We start from the raw sequence: 22309 nt of genomic DNA, 5'->3' as shown, positions 1-22309 counted from the left end.
ATATATATATATATATATATATATATATATATATATTTTTTTTTTTTTCCTCCAATGGGTAGGCAGATACTAAAATGTTAATTTCACACTAAATCGTAAGTACATACAATTAATCAAGGATTTATATTTCTTATTAACTAGGGAAGTGTGTATATATATATATATATATATATATATATATATATATATATATATATATATATATATATATATATATATATATATATATATACTACTACACTCGCAAATATTGCAAATTTCATGGACAGTCATATGCCTGCCAAGCAACTTCCACACTAATACCAAAATTAATTGCAAATAAAAAGAGCGGTATCACGTTAAACGCTTCACGACGTCACAGGTTAAATAAACTCCTGCGCTGCACAGTCACGCCAGCAGGTGGCGATATCCTGTTTAATTACGCCTAGAAGCGACCAGAAGAAGAAAAGAGCTTCATATGCATTCTGATGACGTCAGTCACATGACCACGTGGATGTGAGTGTGGTTTATGGAGCCTGTCAAGGGCCCAAACAAGCGTATTTTACTCATCGGACACATTTTCTCGTTGAGTTCACACTTAGTGAGATTAACTGTCGCGTTTCATACCTTGGAAATATCATGTCGTGGGTGAAATCAGTGGCGTCCAGCGAGGACGTGTTCGACGAGGATGTGGATGATATTAATCTGCAGAACAAAGAATGGATTTACAACATGGAAAAACGCGCAAAGGTACGTGAACAGTCTTTTATTCGTGTTGAACCTTTCATTCACATGCGTAGACATGCTTATACCGAAATATCGTTTTGATTCGTTCTGTTTTTCGTCTGAATGAGCGTTCATGCATTGTGAGAGTTGTTTAAAAAAAAAAGGAAAAACGCTGGATACGCGCAAAAGAAAAATCAGGGGTGTGTAGCTAGTGAAAGCAGCGCAGTCTAGAAACGACTGCCATGTGGTTTTCTGTCAGGATGGTTTCAGAGACGGCAGTGATGCAGGGAAAGAAGCGTCTCTACAGGCTGGTTTCAACATGGGATACACGGAAGGAGCCACTAAAATGACAGTCATCGGTCAGCTCAAAGGAATCGTCAGGTAAGCAGCTGCATTTGCTTTGTTTGTCAGCACGGTAGGGCCTTTTTTTAGTAGAAGTCCGTGAAAAATATGCCCAGCAATGAGAATGAAGTATACTTAATTGTGTTATGTAGTTAACCGCAGTATAGGTATTTTGCTATGTATAAAATCTTAATAATTATGCTTTGCGTAAAGAGTTTACGGGCAATCACGTGACATACGTGACACAACATGACAATAGAATTAAACTGCAGTACTACAAAAGACAGAACGTTCCACTGATGGTTTGTATGTAATGTATAGTTCTAGGGTTGTTCTGTGACACTAACATCTCAGAATCTTCTGGTAATAAAAAGTACAACAACTGTTTTAAACAAAAAAATTTGCTATTCAAGCAGAATTATTATCATTATTGAAATATAAAATTAAATAAAGCTGAGACTTGCCAGGTTTACACCAGGTTTTGTGTTAACTGAAAACTTGAATAATTATAAAGTATTAAAAAAACATGTACTCGTATCACTATTTGTTTTAACCAGTATCACACTGCCTTCTCCTTCCACAGCGCCGTTCGATGCTGGTGTCAGGTTCAGCTGCCTGGAAGCCCGACTTCTGCATCGATCACGGATCTGCTACGGAGATTGGAGGTGCATGAGGACGGACTGGTGGAGGACATGAGGAAAGCCCAGCAGAGGCCTCCACCTAATTTGACTGAGATGGTGGATGACATGAAGGACCTAAATGTTGAACAAAGAAACCGAGGTGGAGAATCCAGGTGCTCAAACAGTGGGGACTGTTGTGGGAGAGGGGGAGCAAATGGTGACTGTTGTGGAAACGTTGGAGGCGTGAGTGAAGATTCACCGAGAACTCTTTGCCAGCATTCTTTCTCTGCAGGAGAGAGTCTAAAACAGCTGCTAAAGTGCTGCTCGGACTTGGTAACAGAACTGGGGCTTCCTGAAGAATTAAAACTTCACATACAGCAGCTCATAGACGCTTGAAGTGGATTCACTGCAGCAGAACATCTGAATATAGCATCCTGTGTGGGCAGGAAACAACAAGCAAATTCGTGGAAAGATAATAGCCTGTGCATTATTTGACCTTTTTTTTTTTTTTCATTGCTGTGATTCTATTGAACTGCAGTTTTGCTGGATTAGTACTACACTGTACATTTTAATACCCTTTTATATAATAAATGGTCTGATATAAAGTTTCAAAACAATAATGTATTCTTTTCAGTCTACCTCCGTCCATTTTCTTTTTTTTTCTCGCATATATGCTTTGTACAAAATTCATTAAAGTTTGTATATTGATATGTCAATACCATTGTGCACACAGCTGTAATCTAAATTGTACCATTTACCACTAAATAAAAGTTATTTATTTTTTTTATGTAATTACTGATCTGAAGTTAATTTGAGCCATTTATTACTATATATATATATTATATATTTATATATAAATCTGGAGGCTTGCCCTGTGGGCGGAGCTACAGAGTGACAAGCACTTAGGCCATTGCAACAAGACAGATATTGGATGCCGTTTGAGTAGCTGTCTGAATCATGACAGTCTTTTATAGCTTGGATCTCTCCATCTTTCAATATCAAACGATGTGCATAAACAGCGTCGAACTGGGCCACGTTTATAAAACGTTCTTCTACAAACATGTGAAACTCCGTTGCTGCTCCAGAAAAACAAACAGCATCATCTGTTCACGTAAGGCTGGCTTCTTTAGGAAGCTAAACAAAGTTAATTTCACTTACGACCAAAAACACACTTCTTTAAAGTCATTCTTCTCGAGCGAGTCCTCTGGTCTGTGCCTGCGCGGGCGCGTGCTTTAAGGGGAAATGCCCATATAAGGAGTTCCATCGTTGTCTACTCTTGCAGATCAACGATCCAAAAAAAAAAAAAAAAACTTTTATGACCCAGGAAGTAAATTACTTTTTGAAACTTTCTGTAAAACCACTCTAAATGCACGGAACAGCATGGCACCCAACCTCCCCATTTAAAGCGCATTTTTAATCATTATTGTAATCTTTTGTTGTGCTGTAGTATTGTACTGTAAAGTATTGCAATTTATACTATAACACACTTTATTTTACAACAACAAATAAATGTTCAATTAAGTGAATGATTGTGTACAAAAACACTGCATTCTGTTTACACAGAAGTATATTTCTGCAAAAAAAAATATAATTCTATAAAAAATATTTGAAAAAGTACGCACAAGTGTACTTCCTTTTAACTTGGCTATGGACAGATCGTGCTAATGCAGGTTCAACATAGTTGTGTACTGTGTATATGTGTGGCTAATGGATGTGGAGACCTTTAGAATCAGATTTCACTACATTCCTTTAATCTGAGACCCTGCACTGCCCTCTTCAAGAGCTATAAAGGAAGAACAGCGGATAAAATAAACGGCACCCGTTTAGGCTCGAATGTTTTTGTCCTTCTTTTGGTTCATTTAAAGCGCGTTATTAAACAAGGGTATCAGCAGAGAACCTTGAATTTCACCGTTTCCTGTGGCGAGCAAGTTCGTAGACGGAAAGTGAAACTACATACGGTCAATGATACGCGTCGATCTTCCTGGACGAAGTTGGTCGTTCGGCTTCACAAGTAAATGGAGAATTCTCCACATTTGGGTAGGAATTATAACATTTGATTATTGTAACATTCATGCTATTCGCGTACGAAGCATCGCTTAATCTAGCACGCAGTGAGGCACTTATGCCGCGTATTATTAAATAACGCCGAGTTTGAGAAACCAAGCTAAATGCATTCTGTTTGATTGAATTGATACTTAGGGCTCCTTTTGGGGAAATAGCTGCTTTAAATATACTTAACGTGTAGGGCAAAGTGTTGCAATAGTGCCTGTGGTAAACAATGTCATCATTCTGAGCGCTGTGGACACTTGTGCCTTGCGCCGCAAAACAACCTCAGACACGATGTGCAGTAATGTGCAAACACTGAGACGCGTCAGTTACATGGAAAGACAAACATATAATGCGAAAGTCTCCTTAAAATGAAAGCATCTGCGTAGCAACTAGCTTTCAAAAATAGCACTAATGGAGGTCTTAAAAAGTAGCCTAAATCACTTAGAAAACCTGAAATCTTACCTACGTGAACTGCATGTTTATATTTCAGGACTAACTCGTGAATTCCCCAATGATGGCACAATGAAAAAATGAAAATGAAATCTTTTGCGATATATATTTTAGCTATAAAAAAAAGTCTCTTGGGTTTTCTTGTAAATAGAAATGATTGGAAACTCCCTAACAAAAATGTACCTTAGTAGCCTTCATTTATTCCACTGACTCATTTACGTTGACATTTAATCATTAGGCAGACACTTTTATCCCAAGTGACTTACAAATTAGGATAATGAAAGCAATTAAACCAACAAAAGAAAAACAAGGCCTTTCATCCAGCAAGAACTGTCTGTCAGACAGGTTGGGGTACAAGCAGCTACTGTTGGATTGTCTGGGCTGGAATGAGAAGTAAAGTTGTGTGCCATCACCAAAGCAGCGATAAGAAAAGCCATGTTTCTGAAATAAAGATTCTACTGATGATGTGTAGATTCAAGCGCTAAGCCCTAAAGCTCCCCAGTAGTTGTTGTGTATTATACATCCCATTCCTCCAATACAACCTAAAGGGCCTACCTGAGAGGTAAGACTTGAACCAGTAGTGTGCAGTTCCGGCAATGCCCTTTGTCATGAAGGGTTGACAGGAGGATCTGGAGGTCGACTGTGTCAGATAGCAGCAGACAGATATACAAGATGGGTACTGAAAGTGAGTGCTAGAGAGCAAATTCACAGAGGTGTGCCTCGATAATATCTTCTCTGTTTTGGAAACTTACCACTCAAATAGGACACTACGTCTCACAGAATGCAACAGTGCTCGCCAACTTTTCAGTTGCCTTATTTTGGTAGAGTTGACTTATAAAATAGTTGAAAATGTCGAAAGGAATAGAATTCCACAAATGAAAAAGGAATCAGTGCACGGAAGAGAAAGTGAAGGATTTGTTCAACAACACCTGTTCGAATAAAACACTCCGCACATGATGTGTACAAGATCACCTTAATGTTAGAAGCTTTCAGAGTCTTACAGTCTTTTGATTCAATTCAGATTTGTCTTCCGATCAAGAAATGGCATGTTATACTCACATGAGCATTTGTGTTTGTTTTTAATCTGCAGGTCTGATCAGATGACCAGATACTCAGAAGTTCAGTTTATGGTCAGCTCCTGTAGCTGGACTATTCTTACAGATACATTTTATTTATGGACGCTGATCAAATGTATTGGGACGAGGCATGTAGAATCTTGTTTGGAGAAATAATATTTGCATATGGCTAGCCCTGTGGACGTGGAAGCGGCTTGCTCTAGATAACTGCGCCTCCTTTGGTCTGAACTTAAACCCAGAGAAGTGGATTTATTAAAAGCTATCACTGCAGCCTGTGCCAACATGGGGAACTTCTGGGATTGTTGCGGACGAAAAAATCCATGTGACCATACAGAGGATGAGACTAAAGGTTTATTGCACAGTTCTGAATCGAAGACTTCAACTAAGGCAGGAACGGAAGTCTGCACCAGTCCAACTTCAGATGAAGAGCACAGGTAATGCTAATAATTGACCTTTTAAATAACATAGTATGAAGCAGAGGTTGCGATTGGCTCCCACATATCTCTGAACGAAACAACAAGACCAAATTTGGAAGACTTGATTTTTCCGTTGTATCATTAGTTGTTTGTATTTGACAGTACAAGTCACAGTTTATTCTAATTAGAATTTTTGTGACTTTATCTGTTATAAATTTAATAGCGAGAGAGTACACATAGAACGCTTATTTAACCAAGCTCCCAAAATGGCTTGTTTGAATGTTGTGGAATATTTTAACTTTCTACAATGAGCACAATTACAATGTTATGTCAAAAGCAAATAGAACCTATTATAATCATTCACACTGTCTATACTTGATACATTATACAGATGCCCAATCAACTTCGGACATACTGCACATGCTTGAGCATGCTAACAACAGGACAATTGGAAGAGGAAGAGAATGTTTTGATACACTGGTTTTACCATGTTTGTACAGTCTTTGGAAGGACATCAGCTTCATGAAAAAGTGGATGATTTATATTTAATTGCGTCCCAGATCACTTATAATGCCACTTCGACACCTTGAATTAAACTGTGCTTTTTTCTGCTTTGAGACATCAATGTTTAATTGACTTGTGTTTTGATTGGCTAAGTTAAACATACTTGGCTGTTCATCTAGATGGGCCAAATTGTTTGATTCTGAATAGCAAATGCTAAAGTAATATGGTTATAATAGGACATTTTTACAATGAAAAAAATTCTTCTTAGTTTTCAAAGATTGGCTGAAGAGAGTTTGCTTTGTTAACTTTCCATAACATCCATATTTGACTTAAATGCATTTAAAATCTCTCAACAGGCATGAAGATGAAACAAAACCACAGCTGGGTGAACCGGTTATAACCAAGCAGCCAAATGCCATCGCTCAAGATAAACCACAGAGCTCTTACTTTACAACAATGTCAATATTACAAACTGTCTCTAATGCTGCTGAAGATAATCACAATGTTTCTCCTGTAATGGCTCCAACAGTAGCTACAGAACCACCAAAAACAGAGACTGAAATCACTGAAGAAATCCAAAACATTGAAGCTGAAGTCTCAGAAGCACCTCAAGATACAGTCGAAGCACCTGCGGAGAATGTTGACTCAATGAAAGGGGAGATAGAGACTCAGCAAGGGTCAGTTGAAGAGGTAGACATCGCAGCTGCTCTGACGGATGATGCAGGTGCTACAGCAACAAGTTCAGACTCAACAGTCGCAGCTGCTGTGGTGACACCTGGTAAGGAAGCACCTGTTGAAGAAGCAACTGCGCTTGCTAAGGTAGAATCTGAGAAGAACTCCTCCCAACCAGAGCCAGAAACACATGTGGAGATGATTGTAGATGAGAAGAAAATGATCCAAACTGAGGAACTAACTCTGAGTGACACCAATGAAGTGACACATAAAGGGGCTTGTCTCAGGGACACTGGGGATATTTCATTGATTGGCAACAGCAGCAAAGAGCCTGACCCATGCATTTTAGGTAAGTCTAATGAGACGAATGTTATTGAGGAAAGTGTAGCTGAAGTGAATGCTGCAGAACCTATCGCTGAGCAAACAGCTCAAGTAGAGGGCAAACTTTCAGAGGATATTCATTCTGAGATGGCAGAACAGAAGCATGTGACATCCGAAGTTGATCAAACTCAGGAACATTCACAGGAAGCTTCATCTCCAAATGTGGATATTAGCAATGGACTCTCTCCTACCATAGAAAATGGTCTTGCGAAGGACCCTGGTGATCTGAAAGTTGAGAATATAATAAATGATGTCACGCTTCAAACAGAAGACATTGTCCAGGCATTAAATGAAGAAACCTTGGAAACTGAGAGTAAAGAGCAAATGTCCTTTAAATCCTCCTCACAAACTGACAGGTAATGAGTTAATTTGAAAAAAAAAAAATCCAAAATTTAATGCAAATTAAATTTTCCTACAGATCTTGAATTGATTGTTGATTATTAGGATTGGGTAATATAGACGTAAACACAATAAACTGGTAGGATTTAGGCAACCAGTGACATTGTATAACTGCATTTTCATAAAAGCTTTGCATATAATTTAGTATTTCCAGTGATTTTAAACCATTCATTAGAATATAGTTTTTTTTAAATAAGATTGCTTTTAACTAATCTTTCAAAGTGTTTTAAAATTAAACTAAAATATATATTAAAATGAGAAATGTTACTTTGGCAACTAACTAAATTGTAATAAGTGTAGGTTTTTATATTTTGTGATATTTCAGTTAACGTTTATGTAAAGTAATACATTTTTATGTTAGCTAACTGACCCCATGTCTGTTCTTTTACAGCACTGTTGATGTAGACAAACCGGAAATTATGAATTCTGTGAAAGATGTAGAGAAAAGTGAAAAGGTTGAAGAGCAAAAGCGCGAGATTACAGAACCCGTTCAGAATGGACTGGACTCCACATGTGCCTCAGTGCCATCAAGCCCCGTTGAGAAAACCGGTCTCACTGAACCAACCAGGTCAGTACTTCCTGATATTCATTTTTATTACCATTAGGTGGCGCAAAACGCTCAGTGTAGAAATTCAAGTTCATAATTAGTTTGCAGTGTCAACTCACTAAGAATGCAATCACATCTGCCATAATAGAAATAGATAAATTGACAAAAAGGGAAGTTTGTGTCACGCCAAGGCAAACAATTGTAATAAAGTACAAACACTAGTAAGTACAGTGTAGAGACAATGTCAACATCAGTTGCAGTAATCGGATTGTTTTTGTTCTTAAATGAGCCACTGTTCATTTAAACACCCTTTTTGTTTAATTATGTTTATATGTTTTAATGTGTGATTAGGCTACATGCTATATACATTTATACAGAAGTTCTTCAAGCAATTCTCTAAGACCATTGCTATCTCATCAGCATTCCTTTTGACCTTATTTTGGGAACATTTTTATGATCGTAGATTATAGTGACCTTTGGCATAGTTTAAGGCTATGAAATAGAACTATTTAGAATAGTTCCTGTTTTTTTGCTCAAATTTTTTTATACGTAAACACACAGTCTTTTTTTAAATTATATTTATATTTTTAATAGTAGTCATTTAGAATAATAATAGTAGTAATGCACTGTGTTGCTTATTTAGCAAATGAATGCATACAGTGCATGTAGTTTGTGGTCATTTAGTATGTAAAATATTGAATATGAACATAGTAAAATATTAACAAACATTAAGTATAATGCAGTGTTAAAATAAATATGAAATGTAAATGTGAAACGTGACTTTTAAATACGAGCCACTCTTTCATTTGCCGTTTACAGTGATTCAGTTGCTCTAGAAGACACCGAGGGCAAAGTTGAGCTTTCTGCGTTGAGTGAAGCAAAGTCAGTGGAGGAAGTTGTTAAAGATGCAGAAACTGGACCTCAGCAAACAAAGGATGGACAGGAGAAACAGGAAGAGGAAGCAAGTGTTGCTAAGGAAAACGAAGGAAAAGAAGACACTTCCGCCGACCCAAAATCAGAGATCCTTTTTAGCAGTAGCACAGTAGAGGTGAAGCTGATACAGAAAGATACAGAACAAAGTATGGAGGAAGTACACGAGACACTGGATGAGTATGTCTGTTTTATGTCTACAATATGTCTACAACTGACGTAAAAGAGCTAAAGAATCATGACAAAGCCTCTTTAGATCCAGTAAGACTTGCCCTGCATGATGAATCACTATCGTCTGGGATGTTGTGCTTTATTATAACAGTTTTATCTCCCCCAGCTAGACTCCTCATGATTGCTTGTCATACTTAACATCATATGAATGATAGTTCCTCTTTATTCTGTAGGAGTGCAGACCTGTATCTGGGAGCTGAGGAGATTGAAATGGGGGCCAGCAATAATAAACCATCCAAACCACTGCTGGAGCTCACAAGTATTAATGATTTTTTCATTAACAGCATATAATAGTTTACCCAAAAATGTAATTCAAGTCGTTATTTATTTAACCTGGTGTTGTTCTAATGCCATTTGCTCTTCTTTCATTTTTGGATCACAAAAGGAGAATTCTTATAATATTATGAGTTATCCCCTAAAAGCACATTGTGTTCACTTGTCAACTGTAATTCTGATTCATCCGACAAACAGAGTATTCAAGTTAGTGAACACAGATACTATTTTGGAATAGAATAACACAATAAAAAAAACTAAAATCAGTTCTGCTGTAAAGAAGACAAGAGTAAACAGTGCTATCATCATTCAGCTCAATTCTCTTCCAATGGTGTCCAAAAATATTTCCAAATATTAAGTGTCCGCAACTAAGCAAACCAAAAAGCAACAGTGGCAAAGAAGCGAAACTCTGCTGGTCACAGAAACGCTAAGAGCATTTCATTCTTGGGTGAATTATAGACATGTATTACAGACAAATCAGGTCGTTGTGATGATATGAAAGAACCCGGTTCTGCATCTAGATCGACGTGTCATTTGGTATTTGTCATGATGTGTTTTTCTTCTTGTCTAGTTCCTGGTGTAGAGACCAGATGTAGCTTATCACCAGCTGTGGATATTCTGGCCTACAGTGAGAGAGAATGGAAGGGAAACACTGCCAAAAGTGCTCTCATCAGAAAGGTAACCTAACTATGTCTCTTTTTTTGTCATTAAATATGTTTGAAGTATTTAGATCGCTCTGTCTGTGCTTGTTTAAGAAGTCTGACTTGCTTCAGTGTGTTTGTCTCAGGGCTACAGTGAGATGTCCCGTAGCTTTAGTGGACTGAGGAGAGTCAGAGGAGATAACTACTGTGCTCTACGAGCTACACTGTATCAGGTGCTGGCAAACAGCACAAATATGCCTACCTGGCTGCAAGATGAAGGCCTTCTATTGGTAAGGAGACCTCTACACTCTTATTAACTTTAGTTAGGGTGGATGGATGCCATACTTAAGCAGACTTTAAAAGAGTTATTCAGCGCTGGCAAGATAGTCTTGGAGTGGAAAGCAATTTTGTTTTTTAAATTAGTGCTACATGGCACAGGAAAAGGGCTGAGCGATGATGTGCCAAAAATATTAGAAGACTTCAACACCCGTAATAATTTCCTGGGCCTAATCCTGCAAGAACACAAAAGCACGATCTGCAGTTAATCACCAACAAAAACTCTGAATTGGCGAAGTGCGTCATTCGGTAGATTTTAGCTGACAAATAAATCGGTAGATCTGGGTGCAGGTAATATAAAGAAAGAGTACAGATTGTTCGTTTGTGTCAAATGACGTTTATAAGCTGACACTAGGTGTGTTACCAGATCAAACTTGAGCATAATTGACGCTTTTTCCTTGACACAGCTAAAAAAAAATAGCTGAGCTTTTGAACAATATTTAGTAAATATTCAGTTTCATCCACTTACCCAGTTCACAAGACTTGAAACATACATACATTTGCATGATGTAAAACATATGTAAACATACTCATCATGGCACAGGTCCTGTATTTTGTTTTATCTTTTTGAGAAAAATATTTCAGATTCAGATATTTATATTAGTTTTTTTTTTGCTTGTAGATCAGATTAGATGTGGAAACATAGTTAATGTATGTGATGTATTCTAGCTCAGATTAACAGCTGCTGGTTATTCTCACAGTTACCAGAGAAGATTGACGCTCAGGACCATTTGATTGGTGGATGGGTGTTTCCTCCAGAATGCAAGTCAGGAAGTGAGAAGGAAAGTTCTGTGGAGAGGCTAAAATGTTATTTGGATCTCCTTAAGAAGAAGGTTAGTATCTTTTTTTCTGCTGTGCAAGAACATTTTGAAATATTTTTATTTTTAAAGAAATTGATCATCATCTAATAAATTTTTTAAAACTAATAGTAAATGGTCCACACATATTAAGTGAACTTACTACTACTACTACTACTTACATTTCAATGAATCTTACAATGCACATATTGTATACATACATGTTTTTACATTTTTCTTCTATTTTTAAAACACGTATATGTAATTACATCTGTAATTAATTTCCATAGTTACATTTATAAGTATTCTTTTAACCCATCCCTCACACACTAACCCACCCATACTACCAAACCTGTCCCTGACCTTACCCGTATCCCACCTAAATAACAGCAGAAGTGTTTTGAAATATAATACAAAAAGTACATAGTAGTTAAGGCCACCTAATATAAAATGTGACCATAAAGACATTTAAAAATAATCAATCAATCAATCATTTTTATTTATATAGCGCTTTTAACAACACAGGTTGTATCAAAGCACTGAACAGTATAAAGTAGAAGAATACAATGATAGGGATGGATAATGACGAGAGTGAAGAATTTGTTATTAAATGCAGAGACGGTCTCTGCAATCAATTTGGCGATAATCACTAGAAGTTAAGTGTCCCCAACCAAGCAAGCCAGAGGTGATAGCGGCAAGGAACCAAAACCCCATCCATACAGAATGGAGAAAAAAAAAAACCTTGGGAGGAACCAGACTCAGTTGGGGCCAGTTCTCCTCTGACCGGACGCCCAGCACTTAACCTCCAGTTCAATTTTAAACGCAGCTGTGTCAGAAAGTGTAAATGACTTAGTGTGTGCGTGTGCGTGTGTGCATCAGGATCTGGTGATCTGTCCACAGAGCGCATCTAGGTGTTCTGGTCTCCGATGAACATGATCTCTCATGATCCACCATCTAGTCTGGATACAAACTGAAACAGATTAAGAAAGAAACAAGACTAATATGAGCGTAGATGCCATTCTTTTTACGATGTCACAAGTACATCGTGTTTTATGAGTAGTGTTCCCGGTTCCAGCAGATCTAATTAATGCAGCCTAAAAATCCTTTAATGGATTTGAATAATAAAAGTGTGTTGGTGTGTTATGTGTAGGCTAGGTTAAATAATGAGAGCAACATAGACTTTTTTATTTTTACCATGAAAAACTAAACTTTTATCTTGCAATTCAGACATTCTGAGTCAACCTCTAACAATTGTAACATTTTTAGTTTCTAAATATTTTTAAGCACGCTTAATTTAGTGAAAAATAGGGTCTGTATTTTGCCCCAGAATAGGTTTTGTACATTCAATTGTACTTTCCATTTCATATTGCATTCATAAATGAAATGCACAATATTTTACATTACTTTCACAAAAGGAATATTTTATTCATAGAATGCATTTCGTGATTGAAACAGACCCTTTCTTTCACCGAAATCAAGTCACAGTCTAGCAGGGCCATCGTAAGCACCAAGAAGGTTATATTGTCTTAATACCTGTGCACTTCATTAATAACTAGATGTGTAAGCAGTATGTACATAGTATCTACGGCTCTAATGTACTTTTTTGTAATTGAAAAGCAAATGTATAACAGGAATAACAGCAGTTTTTTAAATAAAGTGTTATACTTTATATTAAGTAGACCATGCAGTTACTCTGATGTTACACAGCAGCTATGTACACATCTAGTTACTTAAGTACACAGGTATTAGAGACACAAAGAGGGACCGGCAACAATATATTAATTTAATAGTAAATAAATCAAAATGAATGGTCAATCATAGCATTTAATGAAAATTGTCTAACTTTAAGTAAAATTGAGGTTCTTTTTAGTTTAATTGCATAAAATATCATGAGAATTTCTGTCTTTATTTGCGCTTTATTCAGTGGCATGCAGCAGCAGTCTGTGAGAGCTCCGAGGAGAAGCACGGTTTATGCGAGCGTGTGTTTCAAGGCGGAGAAGAGGAGTACGGTCTTCTGGAAGCACTGAAGTTTCTAATGCTGGCCCAAGCTGTTGAGCTACATCACAGCATGACGGCAGATCAAGAAGTGCCTGTGTTCTGCTGGCTTCTTTTCGCCCGTGACACATCCGAAAACCCCCAAACCCTCCTGGCCAATCACCTGAGCCAGATCGGCTTTAGTGGAGGGGTAGAACAGGCAAGTATGGTGCCACCGCCACAGACTTGCAGCTCTTGAAGGCTCCTGCTGTAAAATACAATTTAGATGTATGTTTGTTTCGTTGCAGGTAGAGATGTTTCTACTGGGCTATGCCTTAAAGCACACCATTCAAGCCTTCCGTCTGTACATGACTGACACAGAGGAATTTGTGACACATTACCCAGACGACCACAAGCAGGAGTGGCCCTGTGTGTGTATCGTCACAGAAGACGATCGCCATTACAACGTCCCTGTCAGGAGGAGCATTCAACACCAGCACGGAGAAGACATCACAATGACCTAACAACAGAGGCCTCGGAGAACAAATCTGATCTACAAAGTGGCATGATGTTTGTTTTTTGATAATGATGTCTTGGTCATCCAGTGAAGGGAATTTACAGCAATTTTTCCGAGATCAAATTGCAAGCAAAAGTGCTCAGGTTTTTCCCCCCTAAATGAATCACAGAACTAACATCAGCCTGTCAGGAAATATTGCGATTAGCACTGGTTCAGAAAGGTGGGGGAAAAAAAACCTTACTGCCTTTTACTGTAACCCTGTTATTTTTTGTATTATGCACTGTCGGAAATAGTGTTGATTTACATTTATCAATGTAAAAAAAAAATACTAAAGAGTTTACAGTAATTTTAGAGAAATTTAATTCAACAGAATGTATTGTGAGTAGGCTATAGTATGGGAAATAAGATAATTGTCTACTTACCTCGTAAGTTCATTCGTTACATACTTCAAATTTACATCGTTTCGAAATATAAAAGAAAATTTTGAAAAAAGCCATGGGCACTGATTGAGGCCTTTTAACTAATTCTGTCAGACATGTTAGGTCATTTTTCTAAACCGTATTTATAAAACTGTTTTTTTTCTTTTCCTTTTCATGATTTTAGAACTTTTTAAATGAGGCTCCACACACAACACTGTCAATTAGGTTTCTTTGGAGCACTTAGACTCTTAAAAAAGGCTAAATAACTTATGTTTATATGTTCTTAACCTACATTAAAAGCAACAATAACATGCATAAATCTTGTTAGAAGGCAGCTGGAGATAAAATTGCCAACACGAGCTCAAAAAAGCTTAATATTTGGCTCATTGTGGAGTGAAACGTCAAGTACTTGCACTTTTTATTTTGATGTTTTTTCCTGCTCGTTTGAAGTTTTTATGACAGATTAATGCTGATTAACTTGAAAGTTATACAGAACATGAAAGTTATAAAGTATTGGTTATGTAAAATACTCATTTTTCAAGAACTGGAAGACGAGACCGTTTGAGGGAATACGAATAAAATATTCTAAGACTATTCTCTTTGGGCTCTGACTTTAATATGTACAAAACATGAGCTTTAGCATAACATTTGTTTAATAACCATAATGCATTTATAAGTGCTTAGTGTATTTGTATGAGCTGAAATATGAGCTGTCATTCAGTTAGACCACAAGCACCAAGTAACGTGAGTAACAAGTAAACAAGTACCTAAAAACTGCATAAACTGCATTCCATTTAATCATTTGACAAAACAGATCTTGAAAACAAAACATACATTTTCTACATGAAAAATGAAAAAACAAAATGGATTCTATAATGTGGTCCCAACACAAAATATTGGATCAAAAACGATCTATTCATGCTTTCACGAAAGGTCAAATAAATATTTTGTATATATCGAATAGTGATCTTCAGACCTGTCACCACAGTGGCATTTGCAAAGTGTACAAAACCTAAATTAACGCAGTGAATACAAAAATAATTCAACTGACATCGAACACAATCAAATCTAGCATGTGCCCCAAGCCAGTAAAATAAATTCTTTTTGAGCAAGTTTTTATACACTCAAAAGTGTAACTATCTATTGTGCATCTCAAGGCAAGAAAGAGACAGTGTGTCTCAGGGTCAAAGTTCAGATAACAGTTCTGTCATTAAAACATCTTTCAAGCCTGGTCTTGATGAGTCCTTCTGTTCTCAGGATTTGTTTTCTGATTGTAATGGTCTAATTTGGCAAAAATGGTCACAGGCTGCAGAACAGGAACTTTGGAAGACATCTGTGTAAATATGCCTCAGTGCAAAAAGTGCAGGAGTGCAGTTGATGTAGACATGCAAATCAGCTAATTCGACCCCATACAAACATCAATCGAGCCGGCAATTCCACTGGGGTTAATGGAGAGATTGTAGAAATGTAAAAAAAAAAAAAAAAAAAAAGTATATTGATAAATTACTAGTTGCCTCTCGTTGTCAAAAATCCAATACACTGTGCTGCAAATGAAATGAAAACACGTATCTTCCGTCCTCGTTTTTCTTTCCACGCCCTGATTCATTCATCTTCTGTTTCCACCCGCTCATTGTCAGCCTCTTCAGTGACATCTGGCTCTGTCCTGGAGGTGACTTCATACATCGGGGAAGAGTTGTCCTCCACAACCATTTCTGCTTCTGGGGTTTTCTTCTGAAAACAGACAGCGAGACAGATAAATACTAAGATACATAAGGGTTTTAAAAGTCCAAAAACATGTTTACTATTCACTTTTAAGTTGCTTATTATTAGCAAAAATATTACCAACATAGATCCTAGATCCCTTAACCCTACCCAATACCTACACACATACAGCTATGGTCAAAATTTTCATAAACTTCTGCAAAATGTTAATGATTTTATCAAAATAACGAGGCATCGTACAAAATGCATGTTATTTTATATGTAACACTGACCTGAATAATATATTTCACATATAGTCCACAAGGGAAAATAATAGTTGAATTTACATATGCTTCATTCTTTATACCATGTTGTTACCTGAATGATCCACAGCTGTTTTTGTCCTTCAGCTCCCACAAAAAAAAAATTCCAGCATCTTTTGCATATTTGAAACGTTTCCAATAATCACTATATAATTTTGAGATCCATCTTTTATAGACTGATGACAACTGAGGGACTTGCGAGCAACCGTTACAAAAAGATCAAAACGCTCACTGATGCTCTAGAACAGGGGTCATCAAACCTGATCCTGGAGGGCCATTGTCCTGCAGAGTTTAGCTCTAACTTGCCTTAACACATCTGCCTGGAAGTATACCTTGATTAGCTTATTTTGTATTTGAGAAACATGCAAGTCTCTTTTGGAGCTTCTGAAGGGCAGTACTAAATGAGAAAAACAACTACATGAATTGGGTTAAATAAGAAAAATGTAGAGGTCTTTGTTCAAAAGTTTTCACCCCCCAGATCTTAATGCATTGTTGTATCTTCTGGAGCATCAGTGAATGTTTGACCCTTTTGTGTAATGGCTACGTATAAGTCCCTCAGTTGTCATCAGTGTGAAAATATGGATCTCAAAATTATACAGTCATTGTTGGAAAGTTTTCAAATATGCAAAAGATGCTGGGAAAACAAAGAATTTATGGGACCCGAAAGATTTTTCTGACTAACAGCAGGCAGTTTAACTGTTCAAGGCAAAGAAAGAACTCATTAACCTAGAAACACAGCTGTGGATCAGGTAACAATACGCCATTAACAATCAAGCATTCACAGCTTTTGAACGGGGTATTACTGTTTTCTCTTCTGGACTCTATGTAAAAGTTGTGAAATCTCTTATTCACGTCTATACTAAATAAAAAATAACAATAGCATTTCGTATGATCCTAATTGTAATTACTACAACAGCTACCTTACTATCAATGAGCAGTAAATCAGGAGTTTATTTGAAAACTCTTTAATAGTAAATGTGCAATCTAAAGTGTTACACCTGTTTTTATGTCAGAATTAAGAGAACAACACACACAAAAAAGAAAATGTCACTGGATTTTTTAATTTGAATATGTAAGGAGTCTCCAGATGTTTTACCTGTACAGTCCATTGCTAATCTAGCACTTTGGTTTACCATCAGAAACACAAACAGCTAGCATCATTATGTTTGCTGCACTTATTCTTACATCTATAGGGCCTAATGAATCTGGCATATTCACAAAAAAATAGCTTGATTTCACATTTAAAAAAAAGACTGATTGGCCACTAGCTGTAATATTTCTGCAGAACCACTGTATTGTTCGCCCCTCACCTGTTTTTGGTACACATAACAGGCAGCCACTGCGACCATGGTGGACTCCCCCATGAATCCCGCTAATAAAGACCCCACTCCAAGCGTGGCGCCATGCACTCTGTGCAAAGACAAACCCAAAAAGCTTTAAATAACATTTTTCCTTTTCATATTAAAGGTTGCTGCAGCAGTCTGCATTAGCTGCGGAGTGCAGTCATAATTAATTCAAAAAATGCAGACAGGGATTTGAAACGGTTTATTTTTAGATTCACTAAAAATTCAGAGGCAGCATGAGAGCTAATTACTTCACAGATCACATACTGAGCAGAGAAGCACATTCAAAAGATATTTCAATGAGATGCATTCGGCATATTTGTATATTACTTCTGTATACTAACCCCATGTAAGGCAGCACCAGAAGGCTGGTGATGAGCACAGCGATGCGCAGAACTGAACTAGGCGCCAGCACACAAGTTCTCTTTAACGTCATTAACCAGCCCGTAATATGAGCTCGAATTGTAACTGATAGAAAAACACAGACACAAGGTCACAAGGTCACATGACTTACAGTGCAGTGTATCTATATGCAGTACAAAGTCAAATAAAAGGTTAGAGGCTTTATAATACCAGGCACAGGGAAGAAGGAAAAGACTCGCAGTGGTACAATGCAAAGCTGTGCGAAGGCCATATCCACCCCAATGACATCTACCAGGATGCGTTCAGAAACATGAGGCGTCCAGAATACAATGAAACACATCTGGAAAATACAGACATGGGTAATTTGTCGGGTTTTGGGTCAAAAGTTTACAGTTTATACAGTTTACAATACCACTGAAAAGTCTGGTCAGCAAGATTTTTTAAAGAAATCTCTTATACCAAAGTTGCATTTAGATTACAGTTTATTTTATTAGATAAGGCAATACACCCAAGAAGCCGTGGTTTACAGTGAATTTATAACGGCTAAGGGGCACTTCGTCACATTGGGGCTTATTGCATTTATAAAACGTTTGTTCCATATACGTAGTAAGGTTTCACAAAATAAAACAGCAAAATAAAGTGTAACGGTGTTAATGAAAACATTATTCCTCTGTCAAACATTGTAACTTCCTCAGAAACGGTTGTGGCTCCAACAAAACTGGTTGTCAAGAAATGCACAAATGTAAACAAGGGTGTTTGTAGAGCAGACCTGGGCAAACTACGGCCCACGGGCCACATCCGGCCCTTTGTACGTTGGTATCCGGCCCGCGCGAGGTCAAATGTAATTACCATAAATAAATTTTTTTTTTTAATTTTTATTTTGAAAAGCGTTACGTCACTAATTAAACGAACGTATGCGCGTAAGTGGGTGACGGTTAACAACTACAAATGATACAAGACGGTTAACCCTCAAGATATCGGCTCACGCTAAGAAAAGAAAAGTTGATAAAGAATGCCGTATTTTTAACAAAAAATGGACTGTCAAATATTTCTGTACAGAAGTTAAAGGTAAAGCAGTGGTACACAGATTGCTGTGTTTAAAGAGTATAATTTGAATCGCCATTACGCGACCAAGCATGAAGATAAATACAAAAATCTGTCCGATGAAGAGCGTGCAAGGGAGTCTGCATTGCTTGCAAAACTACAAACCCAACAGGATTTTTTTTTTTTTTACTAAACTTCCCGCTGCCAGAGATGCAGCCGTCAGGACAAGTTATGTAATTTCTTACAAAATCGCCAAAAAAGTCGTTTTCCGATGGAGAGTTTTTAAAGGAATGTTTATTGGACTCTGCTGCGCTGATATGCCCGGAGAAAAGGGGCGCATTTGAGAGCGTTTCACTGTAACGAGGCGGATAGAGGACATCGCTGGAAACTTAGAGCTTCAGCTGAGGAACAGAGCGCCTGACTTTGACTTTTTTTCTCTGGCTTTGGACGAGAGCTGCGATGTACGTGACACCGCCCAGCTACTCATCTTCTTACGTGAAAAAACTTCAGATTATCAAATCACAGGGGAGGTGGCAGCCATGCAGTCAATAAAAGGCACAACTACTGGTAATGATTTATTTAGAGAGGTAAATGCATGTTTGAACATTTTAGGTTTGAAATGGGACAAGCTTGCAGGTGTGACAACAGATGGTTGTCCAAATCTGACAGGGAAAAATGTTGGACTTTTAAAGAGAATTGCAGGATAAAGTCACAGAAATTAACCCTGTTCAGAAATTGACATTTTTGCATTGTATCATACATCAGGAAGTGTTGTGTAAGACAGTGTTAAAAATGAAACATGTAGTTGATGCTGTCAGTAAAACAGTTAACTTCAGAGCAAGGGCTTTAAATCACAATTTGTTGCATTGTTGGAGGAAAATGAACAAGTTAAAAATAAATTGCACTGATTCAAAAATTATTTTGTTTTCTTTTTTAACCTATACACCATAATTTCACATAACCTAATTTAAATATTTACAAAGTGTGTTAATCTTCTGATTATCAGTACCAGTTATTCAAAATATTTAATTTAGAGCATTTTACAACGAAAAAAAGTTGGTGGCCCTCGACGCAATTCTAGTTTCTCTAGAATTAATTGCCCACCCCTGTTGTAGAGCATAATTTATGAAAGCTTCGAACTTGACTTAAAAAAAATCGGAATCAAGGACAATTATATGTATCAAATATATTTAAAAATGTTATATTCAAGTGATGGCCAAGCTGAATTACTCCAAAATTATTGTGATATGCTGATATGATCCTGAAGTAACAGCACTTTCTATACCGTCACTTCTGATCCATTTGAAAGATCCAAAAAAAACCACAAACTGAAACATTGGGACAGTAATATATACCTATTGTTAACAAAGGAAACCTTATTGTAGTGCCACTACTGAAATACTCAATACATGCATTATATCTAAGTGTACATTTTGTTCACTCCTTCATTAATTATAATCTTTGATGTGCCAGTCAGTTATGACTGTGCCTTTGTTATGAAACTCTTCTCATTCCAACAAGACTAGATTATGCAATGGTCTCTGCTTGACGCCCTGCCTACAGGCATTCCTCTATTCTGGCACAATAGAGTCTGACAAAGGCCTGGCATGCCAGTTTACAGTAAAAGATCCTCCACATCTGGCCAAGTTAAAGGCTATAGGCTTCAGTCATGTAACGCGCACTTGGCTTTGACCTTTAGTGCTGACTCATAACACAGTTCTAGTCACGAACACGGTTACACTGAAATCTAAATCAGCAGAATCTGATGTGTGGATGGATGTTTTGCACCGTCAAAAACAATAAAATGTGGCACAGACCAGCCAATCAGTACATCCTTAATATGGGCTGAGTTTCTAAAAAAATAAAAATAATATTTATTTATAAATTGAAAAAAAAGATATCTATGTTTTTTTTAAGCTATTGTTTTTTATGGTAATATACATTTCAAGGAACCTCCGTAAACCTCTGCAACTGAAGCAGCAACATTTTTAAAAACTTTGTGCAATTCCTTTTATTGTGGCATGGATTCCCTAAAAGATTATTTGATTCGTTGTTTTCTCCACTGTCATTATGAAACAAGACTCAGGAAAGCTGCCAGATATCTCCAGGCTGTTTTGAGACGTCTCCACTGGTGGCGCAGGTGTTACATCTCCATTCAGAAAAGTGGGTGTGTAAGATCTACACGCATGTTTCTCTCCATCTCAATTTTATTTGGTCCTCTAATCCGTATTTCACAACACATACGTACAAGTCATGTCACGAAAACAAAAACTGTGACCCATTAAACCAAGCTCGTTAGTTTTTCGGATCATTTTTTTGTCTGTTTACGACATGGATACGTTTTATCTGTGATAAAATAAAACTTTCATATGTCTAACATCTACTTTTCAACAACCCTTGCTGTGTTTTGAGACAAAACCACTGGTCGTGCATTATAAAAATTGTGACTTTGAGCAGTAAAAATTAAAAAAATAGGTTTACGTCCAACGTGGAACGGATATCTGTGTTTACTGATTGTATGGCATGTGAAAAATGCATTCCATTTTCACATGCATGCAAAGATCTATGTTTTGTGATGTAAACAGATTCAGCCTTAAAATTTAAAATGAAACTAAAAACATTATGAAAATATCCTCTGGGTACATGCATGTAAATCAGGTTCATTATTTTATTTATTTATTTATTTTTTAACTGTAGGTCACTTTAGATTTTAAACACTAACAACTATGCCACGATACCCCCAATTTTTTTTTTGCTCACCAAAGCATAAAGATAAATAGACCTTACCGTTAAGGAGAGGAGAAAACAGCAAAGGGTGAACCTCTTGATATGCGTTTTGGTGACTGTCAGACCACTGGCTAACTTATTAGTAGGGTTGTTCTGTTAAAACAAAAGTACAAATGTGAATATTTATTCTCCAAGTTATACAGTTTAGAAAAAAACACTTTTGGAAAAGTCAATGTTATATATTTAATCCGTGCATAAAATCTGCAAATCTGCCGCCTTTCAACAAACCAACAAAACCAAGAAAAAAATTTTCACACCCACTATACAACTATGTGCTTCAACAATGAAAAGCATGTTGTTATCTTACTTCCCTACCAGAACACTGAGTACTAGTGACTGCAAAAACATCATTTAGAATTTACAAAACAAGTTTTCCCCAATCTAAATCTTTCACTCAATCTCACCAACATAACCATAAAATTAAAATCTAATATCTCATGCAGGATACTGGTTAGGTCTCTGATCAAGG

At 37.0% G+C, this 22309-nt stretch overlaps 3 protein-coding genes across 6 annotated transcripts in view; 2 read left to right on the top strand and 1 right to left on the bottom strand.

The window, feature by feature from the left end:
• Positions 1-592: 592 nt before the first annotated feature.
• Positions 593-14873, top strand: LOC122329953. 3 transcript variants are annotated; one of them, XM_043226674.1, is made up of 11 exons: positions 593-729; positions 5257-5676; positions 6519-7571; positions 8006-8182; positions 8981-9271; positions 9496-9581; positions 10167-10273; positions 10383-10526; positions 11274-11405; positions 13294-13563; positions 13652-14873. In XM_043226674.1, exons 2-11 carry the CDS (start codon positions 5525-5527, stop codon positions 13865-13867), a joined length of 2628 nt encoding a protein of 875 aa, XP_043082609.1. In that variant the 5' UTR covers positions 593-729; positions 5257-5524; the 3' UTR covers positions 13868-14873. The 3 variants fall into 3 exon arrangements, with proteins under 3 accessions (XP_043082609.1, XP_043082608.1, XP_043082607.1); XM_043226673.1 differs by lacking the exon at positions 593-729 and adding an exon at positions 3364-3704; XM_043226672.1 differs by lacking the exon at positions 593-729 and adding an exon at positions 6050-6188 and having other exon boundaries at positions 5541-5676.
• Positions 724-2281, top strand: otulina (OTU deubiquitinase with linear linkage specificity a). The gene is made up of 2 exons (XM_043226679.1): positions 724-1086; positions 1631-2281. The coding sequence occupies exons 1-2, from the start codon at positions 1025-1027 to the stop codon at positions 2061-2063; spliced, it is 495 nt and encodes a 164-aa protein (XP_043082614.1). The 5' UTR covers positions 724-1024; the 3' UTR covers positions 2064-2281.
• A 162-nt stretch (positions 14874-15035) lies between the features above and the next one.
• Positions 15036-22309, bottom strand: part of ankha (ANKH inorganic pyrophosphate transport regulator a) — a 36023-nt gene continuing 28749 nt past the window's right edge. For both annotated transcript variants that reach the window (XM_043226677.1, XM_043226675.1), the window contains exons 8-12: positions 21841-21933; positions 18220-18349; positions 17991-18114; positions 17614-17713; positions 15036-16010 (exon numbers count right to left, since the gene is read on the bottom strand). In XM_043226677.1, the coding sequence (XP_043082612.1) occupies positions 15882-16010; positions 17614-17713; positions 17991-18114; positions 18220-18349; positions 21841-21933 (576 nt within the window). In that variant the 3' untranslated portion in view covers positions 15036-15881. The remainder of the gene's footprint in view (positions 16011-17613; positions 17714-17990; positions 18115-18219; positions 18350-21840; positions 21934-22309) is intronic.

The sequence above is a fragment of the Puntigrus tetrazona genome, chromosome 24, assembly GCF_018831695.1.
Source record: "Puntigrus tetrazona isolate hp1 chromosome 24, ASM1883169v1, whole genome shotgun sequence".
NCBI classification, from domain to species: Eukaryota; Metazoa; Chordata; class Actinopteri; order Cypriniformes; family Cyprinidae; genus Puntigrus; species Puntigrus tetrazona.
The sequence above is the reverse complement of the archived record's forward strand: the minus strand, read 5'-3'. Positions and strand labels throughout refer to the sequence as shown.

Coding starts and splice junctions, on each gene's coding strand:
- otulina (XM_043226679.1), top strand. CDS start 1,025: ATGGGATACACGGAAGGAGCCACTAAAATGACAGTCATCGGTCAGCTC. Junction 1,087..1,630: donor CAGCTCAAAGGAATCGTCAG/GTAAGCAGCTGC, acceptor CTCCTTCCACAG/CGCCGTTCGATGCTGGTGTC.
- LOC122329953 (XM_043226672.1), top strand. CDS start 5,580: ATGAGACTAAAGGTTTATTGCACAGTTCTGAATCGAAGACTTCAACTA. Junction 8,183..8,980: donor GGTCTCACTGAACCAACCAG/GTCAGTACTTCC, acceptor TGCCGTTTACAG/TGATTCAGTTGCTCTAGAAG. Junction 9,582..10,166: donor ACCACTGCTGGAGCTCACAA/GTATTAATGATT, acceptor CTTCTTGTCTAG/TTCCTGGTGTAGAGACCAGA.